General features: G+C 42.9%; 1 protein-coding gene across 1 annotated transcript in view; it reads left to right on the forward strand.

Annotated features, from left to right (window-relative positions):
* LOC145414941 (uncharacterized) overlaps positions 1-24463 on the forward strand; it is a 193963-nt gene that overhangs the window by 73553 nt on the left and 95947 nt on the right. The window contains exons 10-13 of the mRNA XM_080284354.1: positions 11037-11250; positions 16764-16996; positions 18406-18609; positions 21698-21827. Of these exons, the coding sequence (XP_080140480.1) occupies positions 11037-11250; positions 16764-16996; positions 18406-18609; positions 21698-21827 (781 nt within the window). The remainder of the gene's footprint in view (positions 1-11036; positions 11251-16763; positions 16997-18405; positions 18610-21697; positions 21828-24463) is intronic.

Genomic DNA, 24463 nt, shown 5'->3' on the forward strand with positions numbered 1-24463 from the left:
TTTAAACTCCACACTTTTCAAATTTCGTGTCCATGTCCCCCCCCCCCTTCGCCTCCCAGTCTTCCTTGTCACCAACTCTAGTTCATACTCATCCGCCTTTTGCACATTAATAGTCGCATTATCAAGAAAGTAAGGCAGTGTGAAAGAGGAAATAGTAGGGGAGTGAAAGATAGGAATAATAGATTGTTGGTGGAGAAGAGAGAGAAATTGAGGAGATGGAAGGAGCACTTTGAGAATTTGTTGAATGTAGAGAGTGAGAGCAGTGCGAGTATAAGTGGTTGGGGCATGGCTGGAGTGGAGGGAGGAAGAGATCAGTAGGGCAGAGTAGTGGAAGCAATGAAGAAGATTAAGATGGGAAAGGCCCCAGGAATTGATGCAGTGTGTGGTGAAATGTTGAAGTATGGAGGTGAGATTGTTGTGGAGTGGATATGGAAGTTGTGTAGATTGGCTTGGGAAGAGGGAAGGGTTCCAGAGGACTGGAAATCAGGTATAATTGTTCCTTTATACAAAGGAAAAGAGGAGAGAGAAGTATGTGGTAACCATAGGGGTATTTGCCTTCTTAGTGTGACTGGAAAAATATATGGTAGAATACTCACTGATAGGGTTAGGCATATGACAGAGGAGCTAGTTGGAGAAGAACAAGGGGGATTTAGGAAGGGAAAAGGGTGTGTAGATCAGATATTTGTTCTAAGATGTTTAGTGGAGAAGTATCTAGAGAAGGGAAAGAAAGTGTATGTTGCCTTCATGGACTTGGAGAAAGCTTATGACAGAATAGATAGGCAAGGTATGTGGAAGGTATTAAGAATATATGGAGTAGAGGCGAAATTGTTGAGTGCTGTGAAGAGTATGTACGAAGGAACTAGGGCTACGGTGCGAGTGGATGTTGAGCTGAGTGAGTTCTTTTATCTCAGTGTGGGACTGAAACAGGGGTGTGTGATGTCTCCATGGCTGTTTAATATATACATGGATGGGGTTGTAAAGGAGGTGCAAGGTAGGGCAGTGGATGTGGGGATGGCTTTAATGAATGAGGGTGAGATATGGAAGATTCCGGTGTTGCTGTTTGCTGATGATACGGTACTGTTGAGTGAAGATGACTGGGAGTTACAAGGTTTGGTGAATAAATTTGGGACAGTGTGTAGGAAGAGGAATCTGAAAGTTAATGTAAACAAGAGTAAAGTTATGGTGTTTGAGAGGAATGAAGGCACAGAATGTACAGTGAGGTTGGATGGTGAGGATATGGAGAATGTGAGTGCATTCAAGTACTTGGGCAGTGTGATGAGTAAGGATGGAACTTTGGGGGATGAAGTGCGTGAAAGAGTACAGCAGGGATGGAAGGTTGTTGGTTTACTGAAAGCAGTGGTGAGAAATACGGAGGTGAGTATGGAAGTTAAGAAGTCACTGCATGATAGTATTGTGATCCCTACCCTGCTGTATGGAAGCGAGGCGTGGACCTTGCAAGAGAGGAACAAGTCAAGAGTGAGAGCAGTGGAAATGAGTTACTTGAGAGGAGCATGTGGAGTGACATGGAGGAACTGGTTGACGAATGAAGAAGTGAAGGAACGTTGTGGGATGGATGTGGATGTGGTTCAGAAGATAAAGAGAAATACACTGAGGTGGTTTGGACATATGGAGAGAATAGAGAATGAAAGACTGACTAAGAGGGTGTATGTAGGTGAGGTGGAGGGAGGGAGAGGGAGGGGTAGATCGAGGATGAGGTGGAGGGATGGAGTTGAGAGGTATATGAGGGAGGGGGGAATGAGTTTGTTGGAGGGTAGTCAAATGGTGGGTGACAAGGGGACTTTTTTTTTTTTTTTTTTTTTTTTTTAATAACAGAACGGAGGAAGGAAACACAAATGGGTAAAAAAAAAATAATCCATACACCAGATTACTGGTGTCCTCGATTCGTAAAATATCTGTAACAGTTAGACTTGAACAGTTGTGGGTTGAAATTTGGAGGAAAACAGCTCTGGGGAAGCGAGTTACAGAGAAATGCAGTTCAGGGAATGAAAGAATTCTGATAGGAAGAAGTTCTGCAATATGGATGAGTGACATTCCAGTCATGAGAGCTACCAGATGCCCGTGTAGCACGAGGGAAGGCATGGAGAGGTGGCACCATGGACGCAACTTCGTCTGAGCATTTGCCAAAAAAATATCTGTAAAATAATGCAAGGGAGGCAACATTCCTTCTTACTTGCAGGGGAGGTAGTTTATATGTAATGGCAGTGTTGTTAATGATTCTAACGGCTTTATTCTGAATTTTGTCTAGTTGTCTTAATGCAACCTCTCCACAACCATTCCACAAGGGTGAGCAATATTCAAGCTGAGAGCGCACATGACTCTTATAAATTATAGCTAACTGCTCATCGGCGAAGAAGTTACGGACTCTGTACAATAATCCAAGTTTCTTTGAGGCGGTTTTAGCAAGTGATCTGACATGAGAGGTCCAGCTGAGGGCACTGTTAAGTGAGACACCAAGAATTTCAATACTTTTGGAGATGGGAATATTAGTAGCACTGAAGGTCATGTACGAATCTGGCAATATCTGTCTATTAGTAAACTGTATATATTTAGTTTTACTAGCATTAAAAGAGACAAGGTTGTTTTGTCCCCATTCACTGATTGTAGATAGATCTTGATTTATGGAGATGGCTGTACTGAGTTGAGAGGTAGAGATATTAGACTTTGTAAATTGATGTCTGAGTGTGAATGAACTATGTAGTGTTGAGTCATCTGCATATGAGTGAATGGGATTGTGAGTGACAGATAAGAGATCATTAATATGAACCAGAAATAGAGTTGGCGCCAGAGCTGATCCGTGCGGCACGCCGGCGTTAATCGAGTGGAAATTCGAATATACATCATCTACTTTTACTCTTATTTTCCTGTCACTAAGATAAGAAGAAATCAAAGGAACAAAAGACGTTAGTCCATAGCAAGGGAGTTTGGACAGCAGGGAACGGTGCCATTCTCTGTCGAAAGCTTTAGAGATATCAAGAGCTACTGCATGAGTTTCTCCAAAAAGATCAATTGATTGATGGATGGTATGAGTTAAGAGATTGAGTATGTCAATGGTGGATCTTTCGTGGCGAAAACCGTATTGTCTATCACTAATTAAGTTGTTGGATTCAAGATGTTTAACAATATGCTTATTAATTAAAGTGTCAAATACCTTACCAAGAGAAGATGTGACAGCTATTGGTCTGTAATTGGAGGGGTCAGATGAACTTCCTTTCTTCGGAACTGGGTGGATATTGGCTTCTTTCCATGAATCTGGGAATAAAGAAGTGCGTATGCATAGTCTGAATAATTTAGCTAGGACAGAGGCAAGTTCAGGGGAACACTTTTTCAAAACAATTGGCGGAATTCCATCTGGGCCTGGAGCTTTGTTAGTAGGTAAATTGTCTAGGATGGATTTTACGTATCTTGTCTGTATTTTAAGTGGGGCAATTTCGGGAGAATCAAGTTCAAGTACTGAGACATTCTGGCTGGTATCATCTATGGTGCAAAGGTACTAACAAAGATATCTGCTTTCCCACGTGGGTCATTTGTAATATTGCCATCTGAAGATTTTAGTGGGGGAATGGAAGATGACTTGTTAAAGTTATTATTGAAAGAGTTAAGAGTTGACCAGAATATTCTGTTGTCATTAGGGTTGTTAAGTAGTTTTGATGCTTGCTTTTGAAGAAAGTTTGATTTAGATAGATTTAATACAGCTTTTGCATGATTTCTAGCAATTTTAAATTGGGAGAGTGATTCAGATGTTTTTTATTTTAAGTAAGAGTTATATGCTAATGACTTTTGGGCTGTTGCTCTGGCACAATTGCCATCAAACCATTTTGGAGAGTTTGATCTTTTTGTGAATTGTTGACTTGGTATGAATAAATCCATACCAGCTAGTATTAAGTCGCAAATGTGGGACTGGGTAAAATTGGGATTACTAGAGAAGAAAGACTGCCATGGAACATCAGCAAGATAATTTCTAAATCCATCCCAGTCTGCCCTGTCAAAGTGCCATCGGGTCACCCTGACAGGTTCAGAATGGGGAGGTGTAGGAGGGTTAACTAATGAGGCTTTGATGAGATTGTGGTCAGAGGATCCAAGTGGTGACAGTACCTCTATCCTGTATTGATCTGGATTATTTGTCAAGAATAAATCCAAGAGATGGGCATTATGGTCAGGATTATCAGGTATTCTGGTTGGTTGCTTTACCTACTGGGTGAGATTAAACGATTCCACAAACAGCTCGCATTCTAGACCAGCGTCGTCAGTCCTGGCAGAATGCAATAACAATTCAACATTGTGTATGTTAAAATCACCCAAAATGGTAATTTCATTGCCAAGGGCAAGGTCAAGGTTACTCAACTGAGTGGATATGGAATCAAATACACTGGGTTCCGAAGAAGCATTGGGGGAACGATAAACTACACAGATATATTTGGTAATGTTTTGGCAATTTAATTTATATAATGAGTAATCAAAACTGGATGAAGTGAAGTTTAAAATAGTGTCAACTGCATATTGGGATTTGATATAACAACAGGTGCCGCCCTTGTTTCGAAAGTTTATAAGGAGATGGTAACCGGGAAAACAAAATGGAGATATATCGGTAGAGGGTGAGATTTGTGGTTCTTTGAGGAAAAGGGCCAAAGGGGATATGGACTGAAGGAAAAAATGAAGTGAGTTTAAATTTGTGGTAAGGCCGCGGATGTTGGTAAAGAATAAGGCCGCACCGTCACCTCTTCGCCGACGAGCATTCCCGGAAATAGCAACAGGCGTTTTGTCTGCGGCCACCCTTTGCGGGATTAGGGCGTCGGGCTATAGATAGATAGATAGATAGATAGATTATCAAGATGGACAGAAGTATTGCCAGCCATTTCAAAGGTTTCCCCTTAAATATACCATTAACCCTATATAGACCGCATATACTTTCCTTGGCCCCACAAAATAAATCTTTGTTTTTTAGACTTAAATGGACCCGACATAGGTCCCAAATCATTTTTCTTAGAAATTTATACAATCTATACAATTATACAATCATGTGACTAATTCGTCATGTTGGTCACCAGGGAAGGAAATATGCCAGCCACTGAATGTAGTATCTAGATTTATTACATATTTGGAATGTTGAAGGCATGTCAGTTTATCATCTTATCTGGAATGAAGGCTTGACAAATTAAACATAAATACTTCTTTTATGATAACGTGACATCACATAATAACAAAATAAGGCCCTTATGAACATATATGCATCTGCCACATAATGCAAATATAACAAAGTGTATCCGCTTCTATAATGTGGGGAAAGAAAATTCATGAATTTTCCGATTCACTCCTTCCATCAGAGAGAGAGAGAGAGAGAGAGAGAGAGAGAGAGAGAGAGAGAGAGAGAGAGAGAGAGAGACTCATACTGTCCTAGGTATGAAACTGCAGGAAGCAGATGTTTTTCTTATATAGACATAAGCTGACATTGCACTTGATGCACCTGATGTTTGTGCGACCCTTACATCCAAGTCGTTTGCGGTACAGACGAGGATTTTTCACTTCTGGGAAGTTCTGATTATGGTGAAATGAATGAGAAATCCTAACCATTGCTCAAGTTCCTTCCTACTGAGATCAAGTGGTTTGTTAACATTTTTTTTGTATAGCATAGAGATTAGACTGCTGGACTATTATCTAAGAGCTCTGGAGTGAAAACCTTCTAGAAATACCACAATAGTTTCCTAAATATATATCAGAGTCACTGCTGTTTGAGGCTTCAGCATCATTAGGGATAAAAGTTGGCATTGGTGAAGGGGATGTGCCTGTTTTCCTGACCCAAAGAACTCGTCTTGAGGGGGGGGATGCTTGTTGTGTACTAACAATGTTTGAGGAAGTGGATGGAAGAGAAGAAGGACCTTGAATAACCTCTAAATTACCAGGTGCAACATCAATAACAACAGTGTTCCCTTCAGTAATGCATTCATTGCCAGTCCTGTCTTCCACCACGACTTCCTCGATATCTTCTTTTGGAACATCTGTGGAACAGTAATTCGATTCCAAAACCAGAGACAGGAACATTTTTGACTATTATATTGACAATCCATGACATGAAATTTCCCCAGTGGAATTCATACCAACATGTGAATCAAAAAGTACGTAGTAAAGCTTGTGTCATAAGTTGTTACTGTATTTCCAATTACAATAAACTGGTCATGTCAAAAGGAAATGGGTAAAATATGTTTCCACAACACACACACACACACACACACACACACACACACACATTAGGCTACTTTTGTTTACCTAGATCGATGTCACCTGTGTCAGGTAACCCAAACTCAGCATCCCCTGTCATCTCTTCATCCTCATCTGAAGATTCATCACTCAACTTATTATCTTGTTCAACGGGCACAATTCCTGCATTTTCTCTGCAAAGCTGCCTGGTTCTCATTCTTGAGTAAAAGATTGATGTATCTAACCCTGTAATTACCAGGTATACTTTAGTATAAGAGTACAAAACTATTTACTTCAGTCCGCAATTCCATTTTCTCTATAGATTTCAAAGAAAACGTCAGGCAGAACATGGGATACGCTAATATTCTTCACACATGCCTGATACCCTAGGTTAGTTGTACAATTATTTACATATGCTAGATATCCTTATGTCAAAACCATATGACTGACATGACAAAACCCTAACCACATGACTGACGTGACGAAAACGTCACCTAAATATAACTGCTCACAAATTCTATATTTCAATAAAAACCCAGGAATCAGAGTATTATATCATGATCTGTAAGTGTTCCTGTTTCAGAAATATAAACATGAGACCAGTGACATACCTGATAACTCGTCCATGATCGAGAAAAGTACGAAAGAAACTCTAAACTAAGTGCCTATGTTGTGGCCAACACTTGACTGAGTTTGGGCGCTAAAACACTCGATCAATCAGCTTCTAGTTGCTTTTCCCTGAGAGAGGGAGCCTAGACAAATTCGTCAGGTCTGACACAGAGGGGTCCTGCTTAACTCCGTCCCATTGAAAGCCAATGGAAAATTGGATGACGAAATCGTCATGTTAGCCAATATAGGGTTAATAAAGTCTATGTTTTCAGTTATGTGGGACAGTTACAGAAAGGCTGACAGAAAAAGGTATGCAGAGTAAAAAGATTTAGGAAGTGGAAAGATGGTAAGGGGCTCAAGGGCTTGAAAGCAAATGCAGATAAAACAAAGGTTGTGGTATCTAGGGTCGGTGGCAGTGCTGTCAAAAAAAGAGGGAGAGTGGCCATGTGCAGTTTTCAACAAGGGCATGGGAAGTAATTTCATCTTGTGCAGTGTTAGTTATATGTGGGTGCATAAGCGATGTAGTGGTATTAGAGGCAGACAGCAAGATAATGCTGATTCATGTGTGCGGTGTGTCGGGGACAGCATGTGGAGATTGTCAAACATGAAAGGATTGATCTTTCTGGTCAGCCTCCTGAATGTATGTGGAAGAGTTTTGTTACTTGAGAGACATGACATGTTATGTGCTGGAGGTGGGGCTGGAGCTAGCTTTGTGGCTAGGGTAAGAAGTGGTTGGAAGAAGTTTGGGGAGCTGTAGCATCTCTTGACATTGAGAGGGCTCTCCTTTCATGCTAAAAGATCTTTATATGCAGCATGTGTTAGGAGTGTAATGCTGTATTGTAGTGAGACCTGGGTTGTAAAGGAAGAGGATATTCGTATGATCACACGTACAAAAATTACAGTGATTAGGTGGGTGTGCAGTGCGTCCTTGAATGTGAGGCCTGGGGAAGCTAGGTTTACGATGGAAGAGTTGTGAGGAAATATGGAACTGGAGTGTATTGTTGTGATGATGGTTTGGGTATGTGGAGAGGATGGGGGATGATGGGAGTGGGCTACAAGAAGCAGACCGAAAAAAACCTGGGACGAGGTCATAAGAGTGTGAACTTTGGGATAAGGGATAAGGAGGCTGCCAGAGATCAAGCTACATGGAATGTCGCCATTAGGTGACCGAGGCTGACACATGCAAGAATGTTGAAGCTTTTAAAAACAAAATGAACAATCTGTGACGTGATATAATGTTGTAGAAAGTACTTTATAATTTTAAGAATGCAATGAGTCTGTAAAACAGTGAAGTATGTGGGAAGTTAAGGCACAGAAGACTCTCAGGAAAGGTTAGGATTAAGATGAAAAGTTTATGTTTACAATAAATTAGCTCATCAGCTGTATAATAGCCTTTCACATAATCATTCAGAATTACTACTGTCTCTGTTCTTGAATTACAGTGAGTCTGATAGTCTTGAATGGAACAGATATTTGTTACAGTTGTTATGCAGCGTATTCTAAGTCCCGACTTCTCGGGTTCAGGTACAGTGCAGCTCCGGGTTCTTTGTTCCCGACCGGGTCAGTACAGGCAAGGAAGGAAAACACAAACACCACTGGTCAAAAGGCACACTTACATATTACCAAAAGACAAACACAAAGTTCTGTGAGCAAAACTGAGGAACTTACAATGGCTCGAAACAGGTTTTACAACAATCCCTTTCCACCTAGTTCAGCAAGTCTGACCGGTATGCGGAGTTACACCTTCCAAATATAAAGTGATGTCCTCACGGTGTCACATACAATACAGTATTCCACAAATATTTCAGGTACGTTATGTTCAGCACACACGGCCAATATAGTACAATATACCCAATATGACATGCACGTGACAGACGATAATGTATACTCAGGCCCTTAAGTCTAGGTGGTCGCGTGACGTAGACAAATTCCTAGCTAGTACAATACATCCGCGTGACATAGACAATATCCTAGCTAACCTTATGTATGCGTTTACACAGGACGAGAATGTCCTGCACTGGTCAAGGGGGGGGAGAGGGTTTGAGTGAGTCTAGGGTGGGTCTGCTCACGGGGGGTGGGGGACGGGGATCGCGGGCCTGGGGGGGGAGTATACTGGGGGGGTATACTGACGTACAGTGTCCTGTGGGGAGGGGGTAACAGTGGGGGAGGTTTTCACGTCTGAGGCTGGCCCGTGGGTGGGCGCCACACACTCTGCGTGTGTGGTTATGAGTAAAATCGTATATGAAAGGGGAACAACACTAGGTCCACCAGGGGTATAAGTAGGGGCTAGTTCACTGGGGTAGGGTGTACGGACACTGGGAGACACAACACAGGGGGCATAGGGGTAGGGTTCACTAGCACTGGGGGAGGGGACACACAATCTTGGAGTTTTGTACTCACAGTCCTGGCAGAGTGGAGGGCATGGGTCACGGGCAGCGAGAGGGCCTACACCAGGAACCTCAGGTGGCGGCCGGGCATAGAGGGTGGGTCGTCTAGGGTGTAGCACAGGGGTAGGTTGTCAGTGTGGTCGCCACTAGTTCTGGAGGAGTTGGTGGGTGGCGTGGTGGGCGGCTCCCTAGCCGCGACAGCCCGGCTGGAGTCGGGGCTCTCCGGGCTAGGGCTGAAAAGGGCCAGGGGGCGTGCTGCTCTGCGCTGGCCCTTAGTCGTCATCAGGGTCCTGGGGGCGGACCTGGGACAGCCCAGGCCTAGGGTCGGCCGGGGGGAGGGCGGTGCCCTGGCTGAGCTGCCGTCACGTCCGGCAGGGCAGCTGTCAGGGAGGAACTGCGGCCACCTGCGCCAGGGGGAGGTCCGGCTGCTGCAGCAGGGATCTGGGGAGACCCGCTGACTCCGGGAACTGCAGTCTCATTTGTGGGAGGAGGCCGTCAGGACTGGAGTGCAGCTTCTCATCCTGGCAGAGTCCATCAGCACCTGGGAAGGGGGGGGCTGCAAGGACTGGACACCTGGCCTCGGGGACGTCTCACCCGGTCTGGTCTCTGGTGGGGTTCCTGTAGAGGAACAGATCCCACCCTCTCAAGGAAAGAGGCAGGGAGAGGGGCACCTTGCTCTGCCACAGTAGGGGTGGGCGGGGCAAGAAGTGTTTCCCTTTGTATGAGCTTGGGACTAGAGGAGGGAGAGCGGCCGAGGGCCGACCCTCCTACTTGGCAGGTCCATGAGGCCCTGCCGAAACTCCGGTCCGGGGTATGTTGGGGAGGGGTCCAGGGGACGTTCCCTCCGTCGGGCAGCCCCGTTGGGCACTGCCTGTGCTCCTACGAGAGACAGGGGTGTGAGAGGAGTCGGGAGAGACTCTTCCAGACACCCCTGGCCCTGGCAGCTGGGAGTAGGCACCTGACAAGCTCTCCCAGCAAAAACCACGGCTCCGGCGGAGTCTGCACTCCTGCCGTAGGGCCTGGGACTCCTGTCCTGGTGACGTCGGGAGGAAGAGGTCGAGCAAACTCTCTCGGCTTACTCCACAGCTCCGGTGGAGCGTGTACTCCTTCCGTCGGGGAAGGGATTCCTGTCTCAGTGACGTCAGGAGGAAGAGGTCGGGCAAACTCTCTCGGCTTAAGCCACAGCTCCTGCAGAGCATGCCCTCCTTCCGTCGGGGTAGGGGGATAGCAACCCTTGAGGCTCCTCCTGAATCCTCTGTTAAACAGGTGGCCAATCCAGGGGACTCGGTGTCCGAGGCTTTGCTTGGGATCTTGCCACTGCAAGTCCCACCCCAATTCTGGTGAGTGTTCCCTCTCCTGGAGAGTAGTGTACTTTTCCTGTACACTGCCGGGTGGTCTGGCTGTGGGGAGGAGGGGCGTCGGGTCAAGGGAGAGATATGTTGCTCTTGCCTGGATGGCGTGTCAGGTAAGCCAGCCTCTCTGTTCTTGTGGGGTGGGTATCACCCCCTCATACTCTCCTCTTGGGGTGGTGGTGTCAGGTTCACCCTGCCATGCGGGCATTTCAACAGTAATTCTTTTTTTTAGGACTGCAGAGTTAGTAACCTCTGCATTATAATAATTTCCTTCATTAAATTTAAAAATAAAATCTTACATTGGAATGTAACATTAGGAAAGTAGGTGGTATTACATGACCGGATAGTACAGTACCGTAGTCAGTTATCATTAGCATCACGGCCCTATTATGTTTAGATTATTGTGACCTCATGACAAGACCTTGCCAGATGATGCCAATGTCATTTCCATCTCACTCCCCAACCTTCTTTCTAGGCAAGTGAGTTGTATCTGGGTCGGCTGCGAGACACCATAGGCGATGAGCAGTTCCGCCGCCTGCTGGACTTGTATCCTGGCTCTGCACTCTCCATCATCATTGACACCACTGGCTCCATGACTTATGAGCTGATTGCTGTTAAGAAAGAAGCCACACTCATCGTGGAAAAGACTGACCCGGAATTATACACCCTTGTACCATATAATGACCCCGGTGAGTAAAGAGATTTTGATATGGTGAAGCTGGTGTTGCCAAGAAATGAGCAGCTTTCTTATGAAATAGACAGTTTTCTTTATATTTCTTTAGTGTATTACCAGTATCTTCATTAGAGGCTAAATATCAGGATACTATATTTTGTCTGACATTATAAAGACAGATACCTGTAGTTATTTTACAATTCTTTTGGCATTAATTCACATAACAAGAGTGCTAAAATTCATTACATAAGCTTTTGGACAGTGAGAAAAATTAGACCAGAAGAGTGACTTAAATTGTATGTGTTGTCATGAAAGCAATGGTGGTTCAAGATCATGATTCAAATGGGTAGCGCTGATAGTAAGGTCGTCATCATTGTCATATCACATCATTTTATTAAGGCTCCAACATGCTTGCATGAACTGGCCTTGGTCACCTAATAGTGGCTCTCAATGCTGCGTGATCTCTGGCAGCCTCCGTATTACATCCCTTATCCCTGAGATCACTATATATGACTGCATCCCAGGTCTTTTTCGGTCTGCCACAAGTAACCCTACCACCAACATTCACACTTTTCTTCTTATGCACCCAGTTGTCATCCTCCATCCTCTCAACATGGCCAAATCATTTCAGTCTACCCCTCCACATTACACACCAATACATTCAAGTCTCATCCATCCTCTCAACTCTTTAATCACAATCCTATACCACCCAAGCCTGGCATTCAAGGATGCACAACATATCCACCTAATCATTGTCATTTCTGTATGTCAGAGCCTACAAATATCCACTTCCTTTACTGCCCAGGCCTCACTACCATGCAGCATTACGTTCCTAACACATGCCGCATACAAAGATCCCTTAGGATGGAGGGACAGCCCTCTCTGTGTCAGGAAAGACAATAGCTCCCAGAACTTTCTCCAACCACTCCTTACCCTAGCCACAAAGCTATCTCCAACCCCACCTCCAGCACATAACATGCCACTCAAATAACAAAACTCCTCCATACACTCAAGATCTCCAACAAGAACAATTCTTTCACGCCTAATATCTTTACATGCACTCCCTGACACACCATACACACAAAATCAGCAATATTTTGCAGCCCAACTACCACTACAGTACTGTACTACCACTACAGTACTGTGTATCTCTTATACACTCACTTGTCACAAACACTGCATAAGATGGAGTTACTTCCCACACTCTTGTGGAAAACTGCAACTGGCAACATTCTCTTTGCTCTGACAGTGCTGCCACCAGCCCTAGATATTTTAACTCTTATTTTATCTGCATTTACTCACAAACCCTCGTGTCCCATTCCGTCTCTCCACTTCCTAAATATTTCCTCTGCCTCCCTTTCATTCTCTGCATTAAAAACCATGTCATCGGCATACAACATCTCCCAAGGAAGTCCATTGCTGAAGTCATGTGAAAGGGTTTCAAGCACCATGACAGTCAATAAGAGGCTCAAGATTGACCCCAGATGCATGCTAACATTCATGGAAAACTCATCACTCAAATTTCCATTCACTCTCGCCTTGATACAAGCACCCACATATATAGCCACGACCACTCCACCCAGCCGCTCTTCGATCCCAAGTTCTCTCATTGCCCACCTCACATCTTCCTAGGGACTGTCAAAGACCTTCTCGGAATCAACAAAAACAAAATACAGCTCCCTTTCCAATATATATTGATAGTATGGTGTGTACATCATCTCTGAACATACCTGGGGTTTCATTCTCTCGGAATTTATCTTGGAAAGATTACGTTACCTCTCATGTAAAATCTATCTATCTATCTATTGCCAGACACCATAATCCCGTAAGGTGTGGCCATTTGACTTGAGTTATTGTTTTACGGGGAGGGGCACTAACTCTCCACCAACCCACTTGTTGACACGTAAGGAGAACGAATGGTTTGGTTATACGGTTACCACCCAGCGTTATAAATGGTTTCTTGGCTACTTTCAAAAATCCTTGTCTATCCACTCTGTCATATGCTTTCTCCAAATCCATGAAAGCCGCATACAACTTCTTTCCCTTCTCTAGAAACTTTTCCACTAAAGATCTAAGAATGAATATCCGATCTACACAACCTCTTCCCTACCTAAAGCCTCCCTGTTCTTCTCCAACTAATTCCTCTGTTCTTTCCATAACTCTGTCAGTAAGTATCCTACTCTACATCTACACAACCTCTTCCCTTCCTAAAGCCTCCCAGTTCTTCTCCAACTAATTCCTCTGTTCTTTCCATAACTCTGTCAATAAGTATCCTGCCATACACTTTTCCTGATATACTACGATGACAAATGCCCCTGTGATTACCACACACTTCTTTTTCCCCTTTTCCTTTGTACAAAAGAATAATTATACCTGACTTCCAATCCTCCGGGACTCTACCTTCCTCCCAGGCCAATCTGCACATCTTCCACATTCATTCTACTACTATCACTCCCCCATGCTTCAGCATTTCATCACACACTCCACCAATTCCTGGGGCTTTCCTGAATTTGACTTTCTTCATTGCTTCCACAACTTCTATCCTACTGATTTCTTCCTGTCTTCTCACCTCCCTCCTTCTCCCAGCCATTCCCCAGCCACTTATCCTCGCATTACTTCCATCCTCTATGTTCAACAATTCCTTAAAGTGTTCTCTCCATCTGCTCACTTTTTCTCCTTTCTCCACTAGTCATCTACCATTTTTATCTTTCACTCCCCTCCTAACTACACTGCCACCCTGTCTTACTCTCTTCACCTCCTTCCAAAACATTTTCTTACAGTCCTTCCACTTTACACTCAAATTCCTTCCAAATTCCTCATCCACTCTCTTCTTACTCTCTCTTACTAATCTTTTCACCTCTCTCTTCCTTTCTACATATAACTCTCTCTTCCGCCTCTCAACTTCTTCCACGCATTCCCCAGCCACTTATCCTCGCATTACTTCCATCCTCTATGTTCAACAATTCCTTAAAGTGTTCTCTCCATCTGCTCACTTTTTCTCCTTTCTCCACTAGTCATCTACCATTTTTATCTTTCACTCCCCTCCTAACTTCACTGCCACCCTGTCTTACTCTCTTCACCTCCTTCCAAAACATTTTCTTACAGTCCTTCCACTTTACACTCAAATTCCTTCCAAATTCCTCATCCACTCTCTTCTTACTCTCTCTTACTAATCTTTTCACCTCTCTCTTCCTTTCTACATATAACTCTCTCTTCCGCCTCTCAACTTCTTCCACGCCCCTATTTCTCATCCATTCATTGTTTGCTTTCTTCTTTTGGGTCACAGCCTGTATCACCTCTTCATTCCACCACGCTGTTCCTTGCACTCCCCTCCGTCTTCTCTTAACCCCACACACCACCTCAGAAACAAGGGCACTAAATTTGCTTACGAATTCATCTACAGAGATTGTGTCAGCAGACTTCTGTTCCCCCCGAGATATCCAGCTGCCTTATTCCATGACGAATTTTGAAGCAACTTAACTAACCACTTGAAAAGACACACTTTTCTTCTATGTTCATTTTCTCATGAAATTCTCTTGCTTCCATGAAATTAGGTGTGCTAAGCTGACTCCATGTCTTCTTTATCCCCTATACAGTTGTTGATTTTATACAGGGGTTTTACTCGCCCCTGTGTACAATACAACTCTCATTTATGGGATGGCTCCCCACATACAGCTCTTGACAATGTGGAGTCAAAGCCTTTTCATCTCATTGACTCTACTCCTTTTACTGGCTCGCTTCAATCTCTGTCTCATCACCACACTGTTGCATCTTTACCTTTTTTCTCTTGCTACTTCAATGGTAACTGCTCCTCTGAACTGTCTGCTTGCATCCTTCTACCACTACAGTGGACGTGTAGCACCCATCTAACAGCAAACTCTCATCCCTTTTCTGTCCAACTCTCTACTGCAAGAGTTAACCACTACTCCCAGCCTTCATTTATGCAACAGGTCAACCCTGGAACAATTTTCTTCTGGCTGTATTTCCTACTGCCTGTCTTTCAAACACAGCGTGCCCAGGCATCTTGAAATGAATGGATCCTGAATTTGGCTATCTGTTATCTTGTTATTATTTTTATTTTTGGAGGGAACAATCTTTGCTGGCTTCTAGCCTTTGGTTCCTTTTCCTTGCATAAAAGAGAGAGAGAGAGAGAGAGAATTAAAAAAAAAAAAAAAGTGGGTGAAGCATACAGTTAAGGTGGATGCACATTTAGGGGTCTGTCTAGAGTCCCTCTTCTGCTTATTGTGGTGTTTGAAATGCTGGTGTGAGATTTCACATTAGGGTTACCATGAGAATTTGTCACAAACGACTTGGCACCGACTGCTACAGATGATCGGTCAGTTACGAGAGCCAGAAGTGGTAGGAAGATTTTAGAGAACTGTCGCACCTTTAACCCGATAGCTGCTACGTACATCATATGAAGAATAGCGTGCGACTGCTATGTATGTCATATGATCAAGCTTTTTTTTTTTTTTTTTTTTTTTTTTTAAGGTGCATTACATTTTCCACCCAAATGTCCATAAACAGCATACCACAGCCAAACTAAGGTAAATAATGAACTCATATTTGGTTTTCTTATTCTTTTCCTCATACTCTTTCATTTATAAGAGCAAAAATTATTTTTGAAGAAAAAAAAAATCCCATTTTTTTTGCGCAGGGGAGATCGTCCACAATACCTAATGCCACAGTTAACGGGTTAAAAGACTTTCTCTATGCTTCAAAGAGAACCTATAACCTTCATATGTGAGATGTGTGATGCTCTTTAGTATTGAAAAATGGCTAGTGAAGGGAGAGGGTGTCCATAAATTTAGCCTTTTGTAATGGAGGATGGCAAGATGCTTGTGTGATGTCAAAGTGAGGGACAGAAAATTGTATGCATAAGTAAAAACATGACTTACCACTAAGCATTGGTGTGGTCATGCATATGGGTCAGATGAGGCAATATGGATGTACAAGGAATGTCTAGCAATAAGTGGGTGAAGCACTGTATATACAAGGTAGACCCATGCCAATATTTAACATTTCCTTTCCAAATTTATGTGCTGTATGTACTTGGATGGGTGACCGCCGGGGAACACCAGATGCTGTTGGCATCCCTACGTGTCAAGTGGGGTTGGTGGAGGATTAGTGCCCCTCCCTGTAAAACAATTAACTCTAAGCCATTGGCCACCCCGTCTGGGATACATGGCGTCTGGCAATGAATGAATGTAAATGTAAAGAATATAATGGAAGGTTTCAAATGGTACAGTTACTTTTGCTGCTCGAACCAATAAAGGACTGGTGCTTGTTGGGTATGCAGTGACTTATACTGTAGCCAATGACGAGACTGTAAGTGCAGAGTATTGAATGGATCCTCCCCATTTCACCTTTAAAAGATAAGTGATAAATTTCCCACTAACTTGAAATTTTGCTCATTCCTCCATATGCTCTACTACTTGCATTCCCTATGCTCACCCCCTCCTTCCCCCACCCCACCCCCACATACACACATTCACAAGCACACACTGACTTGAATCCCAACCCTGGCAGACTATGGTCCCGTAACAGCGACCACTGATGCTGAAGAGTTCCTGGCAAGGCTAAATGACCTCGAGGCATTTGGTGGGTGCTGCTGCCTAGAGGAGAAGTTTTGGCATGGACTGCAGCTGGCCCTTACTAATACTCCTGACTACTCCAACATTTATTGCTTTACTGATGCCGGAGCCAATGATGCAGAACTCATGGAAGGAGTTTTAGCCCTCGCCACAGCAAAGCACTGCAAAGTGAGCAGTGTCTTCAAGGATGTGATTTTGTGCTTCTTACTTTTTTTTTTTCATTTTAATTTTTACAGTGCTGACAGGCACCGATCACATTACACTTGACACATGTTGGTGCTGTGTACCCTGGGTTGGGCAGAGGGATGCACCTGCAGCATCTACCCAGGAGCCAAACCTCCTCATATTTCCCTGCACTTTGCCACGGGATGGATCCTAGTCCAACCCTGGCATGACATTGTCTACCACAAGGGTACACTGGTTCCCCGTACAGTGTACGTACTGCTCTGTGCCTGTAGGATGACCCTACAGAAGCAGTTGTTTACCTGTGGTTGACAGGCCTAATTAAGTCAGACAGACCATGGTTAAGAAACAACATGAATAACAACAATGCATAGAGCACTGTTATGAGTAGGGTTGAGTCAGTACACGTATTTGCATATCTCCAGAGTAGCCATTGATCACTAGAGCAGCTGTTTCCTAATAAACTGCAAACATTACATTATAATCATCAGGGCACAAGTTTCAAGTCTAACTCTCCATACGTCTTTAACCTGTGAATTGTGCAATTAACCTTTTTTTATCCCACTCTGTGATGTGGAAAAAAAAAAAAAAAAAATAGAGTTTGTTTATTACAAACTTGAAGATAAACATCCAGGGCATCATTTGGTAAAAAAAAAAAAAAAAAAAAAAAAAAAAAAAAAAAAAACTCCATCTTTGCGTAGCACCTTGCGTAATTTTGCGCAGAGGTGTAATGAAATAATATATTTTTTTTTTTTAGTTTATGTTTATTATAAACTTGAAGATAAACATCCAGGGCATCATCTGGTAAAAAAGAAAAAAAAAATCTCTCTCTCCATCTTTGCGTAGCGCCATGCGTAAGTTTGCGTACGGGTGAAGTAATTAGCGATGATGCATGGCCCCTGGAAGGTTAGCACAGCCTGAGCTGTGAATTGCAATGCAACGCTTCCCAGCCTGAGCTGTGGCTCACAATCCATGGGGTAAGGGAGGTACTTCCATGGCAGTAGAATGTGCATGTATTTTTGTTGACAGTTATGGCAAGTTTATTTAATTACTGACAGCACTTTCAGTAATGTAATGTAATTCTCCATGACACTGAAAACTTCTGAGACAGTGAACAAACCCCATTCTAATAATCCTCTTCCTGATACTGGCTGGATCCAGCTATTGTGAGGAGCTGAACAGAGGGAGAGGAATAAAAATGAAAATAACTACCATAAGTCAGACAGACTTATCAGAATAATGTAGAATAAATTCATTGGGCTTTGGTTCCATTAATACAGTCCAGCCCCAGCTCCATGCATAGTTTGTATTAGGACTAAAGGTATTGACTAATGGGTAATGGTAATACATCTCCAGACCTTTTTCTAACCCACAATCTCCCATTGCACAAACAGGTCAGCATCATTTACAGCTACGACAATGGCTTGAGGGAAAGGGAGGAGGAAAATGCAGCGATGTCATGTGAAGGATATGTGGTGTCAGGTGTTCCTGAGTACAAGAACCTGGCAGCAGTGACAGGAGGACAGTTTATTGAAATCGACAAATTTGATATCGATGACATTCTGGGCATAATGGAGGATGGTGTTGAGGAAAGCGAGGTGAGGAAGGTCAAGTGGTGCTAGGTAGTGGTTCGTTTTGTTTCGTTTTTGTAGGCTCCAACGTACTTGCATGTGTCAGCCTTGGTTACCTAATGGTGGCTCTCCATGCTCCTAGATCTGTGGCAGCCTCCCTGTTCAGTCCTTTAACCCTGAGGTTACACTTAATGACCTCGTCCCACGTATTTCTCAGTCTACCCCTCGTAACCCCACCCCCAATATTAACACTTATCACATTCTGCACCCAATTATCATCCCCCATCTTCACCACATGCCCAAACCATCTCAATCTACCTCTCCTCATCACAACACCAATACACTCCAGTCCCATCCTACCTCTCACTCATCACAACACCAATACACTCAAGTCCCATCCTACCTCTCAACTTTTCCATTGTAAACCCAGACCCCCCAGGCCTTGCACGCAGGGATGCACTGCACATCCACCTAATCACTGTCATTTCTGCACGTTTGAGCCTGCGAATATCCTCTTTCTTTACTGCCCAGGTCTCACTGCCATACAGCATCACACTCCTAACACATGCTGCATACAAAAACCCCTTAGCACGCAGGGAGAGTCCTCTCAATGTCAGGAGAGGCAACTGCTCCCTGAACTTCTTCCAACCACTCCTCACTATAGCCATCCCTCCTCCAGCACAGAACATGTCTCCCAAATAACAAAACTCTTCCACACACTCAAGAGACTCACCAGCAAATTCAATTCTTTCATGTCTGACAATCTCTACCTGCTCTCCCCGAAATGCCGCACACATAAATCAGCATTATCTCTCAGTCTACCTCTAATACCACTACATCTCTTGTGCACCCACGTGTCACAAACACTGCACAAGGTGGAATTACTTCCCACGCACTTGTGGCAAATTGCACATGGCCACTCTCCCTCTTCTTTGACTCTACCGCCACCAACCATAAGTATCATCACTTTTGTTTTTTCTGCATTTACCCTTAAACCCTTGTGCTCCACACCATCTCTCCACTTCCTAAAACTTTCCTCCGCCTTCCTTTCATTCTCTGCAATCAACACCAAATCATCAGCATACAACATCTCCCACGGGAGTCCATTTCTGAAGTCAAGTGATAGGGCTTCAAGTACCATGATAAACAACATGGGACTCAAAACTGACCTCCAGTGCACACCAATATTCACGGAAAACTCATCACTCAAATCTCTATTCACTCTTACCAGGGTGCGAGCACCCACATACATAGCCTTAACCACCCTAACCAGGCACTCCTCCAACCCAAGCTTTCTCATTGCCCACTTCACCAGCTCTCTAGGGACTCTGTCAAAGGCCTTTTCCAAATCAACAAAAAACAAAATACAGATCCCTTTTCTTTCCAATATATTTTTCCTGAAGCTGTCGAACAATGAATATGGCATCAGTGGTCCCCCTCCCTGGCATAAACCCAAACTGTATCTCATCAATATTCATTCTTTCTCTAATCATACCTTCTAGAACTCTCTCCATTACCTTCATTATCTGATCGAAAGCTTTATACCCCTATAATGTATCTCTATTTTTATTTGTACTTATGTCTAGGCTTGCAACTGTCTCTCTTCATATATACCGTATCTATGCATGTATCTATCTATATCTGTATCTTTACCAAGCAGTATGTGTTTCTAGTCATGCACATTTATATACTGTATATCTGTGTGATGTCTCCATGGCTGTTTAATATATACATGGATGGGGTTGTAAAGGAGGTGCAAGGTAGGACAGTGGATGTGGGGGTGGCTCTAATGAATGAGGGTGAGATTTGGAAGATTCTGGTGTTGCTGTTTGCTGATGATACAATATTGCTGAGTGAAGATGAATGGGAGTTGCAAGGTTTGGTGAATGAATCTGGGAGAGTGTGTAGGAGGAGGAAGCTGAAAGTTAATATAAACAAAAGTAAAGTTATGGTGTTTGAGAGGAATGAAGTCACAGAATGTACAGTGAGGTTGCATGGTGAGGATATTGAGAATGTGAGTGCATTCAAGTACTTGGGTAGTGTGATGAGTAAGGATGGAATTTTGGGGGATGACGTGCATGAAAGGGTACAGCAGGGAAGGAAGGTTGTTGGTTCACTGAAAACAATGATGAGAAATAGGGAGGTGAGTATGGAAGTTAAGAAGTCACTGCATGATAGTACTGTGATCCCTACCCTGCCGTATGAAAGCAAGGCGTGGACCTTGCAAGAGGGGAACAAGTCAAGAGTGAGAGCAGTGGGAATGAGTTATTTGAGAGGAGCATGTGGAGTGACATGGAGGGACAGGTTGACGAATGAAGTGAAGGAATGTTGTGGGGTGGATGTGGATGTGGTTGAGAAGATTAGGAGAAATACACTGAGGTGGTTTGGACATGTGGAGAGAATGGAGAATGAAAGACTGACTAAGAGGGTGTATGTAGGTGAGGTGGAGGGAGAGAGAGGGAGGGGTAGACCGAGAATGAGGTGGAGGGATGTAGTTGAAAGGTATATGAGGGAAGGGGGGGTGAGTTGGAGGGAGGGTAGTCAAATGGTGGGTGACAGAGCACCTTAGAGGCGTTTTGTCTGTGGCCACCCTTTGCGGGATAAGGGCATCGAGCTATAGATAGATAGATAGATATCTGTACTTATCATTATATCCTCTACATATATGGCTTGCTGTAGAAATGGACCTTTCTGCAGTTAGAGGAAGATATCCAGAAATAATTCTTCCCCATGCTGGCCAGCTATGAATTATAAAGAGGTGTACAGTGGTAGGCACAGTATATCGGTACATACAGACCAAGTACAGTATGCACAGTTGGGAGTTGTTAGAGATTGATAGAGGTGGCTGGAAGTTTTTTTTTTATATCATATTATGCTACAAAGGCCACACTCTGGGCACCACCCATAAATATTCTAGACTATGATGGCCTAGCTCCAGGCACCCCTGCACTTTACAAGTGATAATGTGGAACTGGTTAAAGCCTGAGATTGTCCAGCTTGTTCCCTTCAGTTTGCTCAGATGCTTAGTTCTCTCTCTTCTTTCTTTAGCAGAGCAGCTCTTCTTGTTAGTATATGTAGGTGATGATGACAGTTAAGATGATACTGTATGTTGCAGGTGAGTCTCCGTATGCTGGACGAGGTGTTTGGAACATATTACCTCACCTTCCCCATTGATGACTCCATCACTCAGTTTATGGTAGCCATCAGTGGAGTGGTGGCGCAAGCCAACCTCTCAGACTCCTCAGGTCAGCACTGTACCCTCTGCAGCCAGCATGTGTCTGCCTCCACATCAGAACAGTTAGTTAGGGGGGGATGGCATGTTGGGGAGAATGGAGGAAAATTTTCTTGGAAAATGTCAGTTGAATGTATTTTTTAAAATAAATTATGATGCTTGCAATTTATATCCATGACTAATGTTGTTATTCATTTTTGCAGAAGCATACTTCTCTAAAACTCTCCAGTTTATTTAAAGTACAGTACTGTACAAACCCAAAAGTGTAAACCTATACTACAGGTCCTCACTCTCCTTTTAAACATGTATCCAAGTCATTCAAGTAGAACTGAAGTTCAAAGCATTCACAGGCCTTACATTTTCTGGCAAGCATTACCAGCAATGAGTTAGTTCATTAAAACAAAATAAAAAAACTGAAACATGAAACTGACCATTGAAGACATTTAATGTATATATATTATTGGTGGAAGTCAGCATAAAAAGTATGTAATTGCTGGTGGATGCCAGGAGGAGATCTTGTGTTATGTCTAGTTATTCTTTATATATTCAGGCAGAAATGCAAACAAACTGTTCAACAAAGGGTAACCTTAGCATTAATCAACCCTTTCCCTTTGGGAGTTAAGAGACTTTTCATTAAAATGTTTTTTTCCCTCTGGGAGTTAAGAGAAATAAGTGTCACGAATATACACAATTTTCAGTCCAAAATAAATTTTCTTATTAAAGATTTGGCATGTATCATGTGGATAAATTCAACCATCATTATTTGGACTTTTTTTTAAATGAAAAATTAATTTTCCAAAACAACAGCTTTGTCTAAATTTAATTTCTTCAATAGGCTAGTGGCTAAGTGACAGGATGCATATAATAGCTCACATCATAACTTGTAATTCTGCGATACATGACACTAATAATCATGGCTTTTTCTTTCTGAAATCTTTGATCAGATCTTAGTAAATGCCAGTAGGGTCATTGCAGCATTTTTAAACATAGTGTGAGATAAAATACTGAAAATATATTTAAAGAGTGTATGTTTAAAAGTGATCAAAAGTGACTCTGTTTACCAAAGGCTAATTATTCATTTGTGACCCCACAGATGGCACTGAGCCATCGTGTAACATTGCCAGCTGGGGCAGTATTGCTTTCAATTTATTGACTGGTCCACTGTGTTGGAAGCATGGGTAGCAGGGTAAACAATAATATAGGCCTAACTAACGTCAGTCATTGCACACAGTCTAAATACATTTTTCTTTTAAAAGAAATATTATACATCTTTGGTTTAAATTATGTAAAATATTATCAAGCTCAGATGCTTTAAGATGTTTGTATGTCACCCGTTAAGAAGTGACGTCAAGACTTTGGACCCTATAAGCTTTTTATTTATTTTTTGCAATGTCTGTAATGAAATGCCTATATGCATGGCCTGCAGTTAGTTGAACTCAAAAGAAAATGGCTTTCAATTACATGTGACAGTGTGAGGCATCCAAAACTTGCATGTGCCCCATTCAGTCTAAGAGTAATCAGTCTGCAATGAGAATCATTCATTTCCATATGAGAAAGAATTAACTCTGAGTGTAAAGACTGGTGTACAATATTTGTTTAACAAACACTGGTGTACAATATTTGTTTAAGTGTCTTAATTCACTCCATTTTGGTGACCATGATATATAACAATTCCTTGTTTAACACACATTTACATATCTTCATGATAAAGTTGTTAATCATCATAGAAACACTTTTCACATAACACATCATTGTTCAGTATTAAATGGTCAGAAAGTGCAGTGAACAGTCGGAGTTGATGACAACTCGCACTAGCCTTTGTCCTAATATAGTATGTCATGCATTTCTTTAAATTCTTTATTTAATACAAAGCCACACATTCAGTCACAATATTAAATATATTTTAATGCTTATTTGCAGCCTTCAGTGTACTTTTTCAGTATTTGAGAAAATAATCTTTCTTAAAGGTACAGGTACACTTGGTAAAAAAAAAAAAAAAAAAAAAAAAAAAAAAGTATATGGTGCACAGGGGGACCGATGGCTACTGTAAAACATTCAAACAAATGCTGATGTTGTGGGAGGGTTGGCATGACTGGCTGTGGCTGGTTTACAAGGGCCAATATGTCACACTATCGGCACACACAGTATACATAACCACCCATATGAACCACATTGCTCTCTGTATATTTCACTCTCGTGCAGGATTTGCAATGGGTCCTTGTGTATGAACAAAGGTCTTTTCTAAACATATTTAATTAATACTGTATGTAACAATTTGCTGGCTGGCGATTTATAGCATGCAGGGCAGCAGGGCTGCCAACCTGTGGTAAGTCAGCCACTAATATTTCACTGTCCTTTGTTCCGTGGTGTCATAGTGTTTCACTTATATTGTGGTGGTTTAATGAGTAATTAAGGCGCTCCATTCGGATTGAGTCGGTGCAGGTTTACTTCCAATGGGTGGTTGGGGTTTATTGTTCATGTAATGCCACTCAGGGATGAGTGAGGTTGGTCACTCTCATCTTAAATGTCAGGACCAACTTGCCTAGCCCCGGGCTCTTAAGCTCCTCATGGGGCAACATACAGTAGGATTGGATGATGGGTGGATGGCACAGCTCTCATTCCGAGAAAGATTTTTTACTGGAAATAGTT

Source organism: Coenobita brevimanus, chromosome 101, assembly GCF_032717465.1.
Source record: "Coenobita brevimanus isolate Jiangsu-jjx chromosome 101, ASM3271746v2, whole genome shotgun sequence".
Classification (NCBI taxonomy): domain Eukaryota; kingdom Metazoa; phylum Arthropoda; class Malacostraca; order Decapoda; family Coenobitidae; genus Coenobita; species Coenobita brevimanus.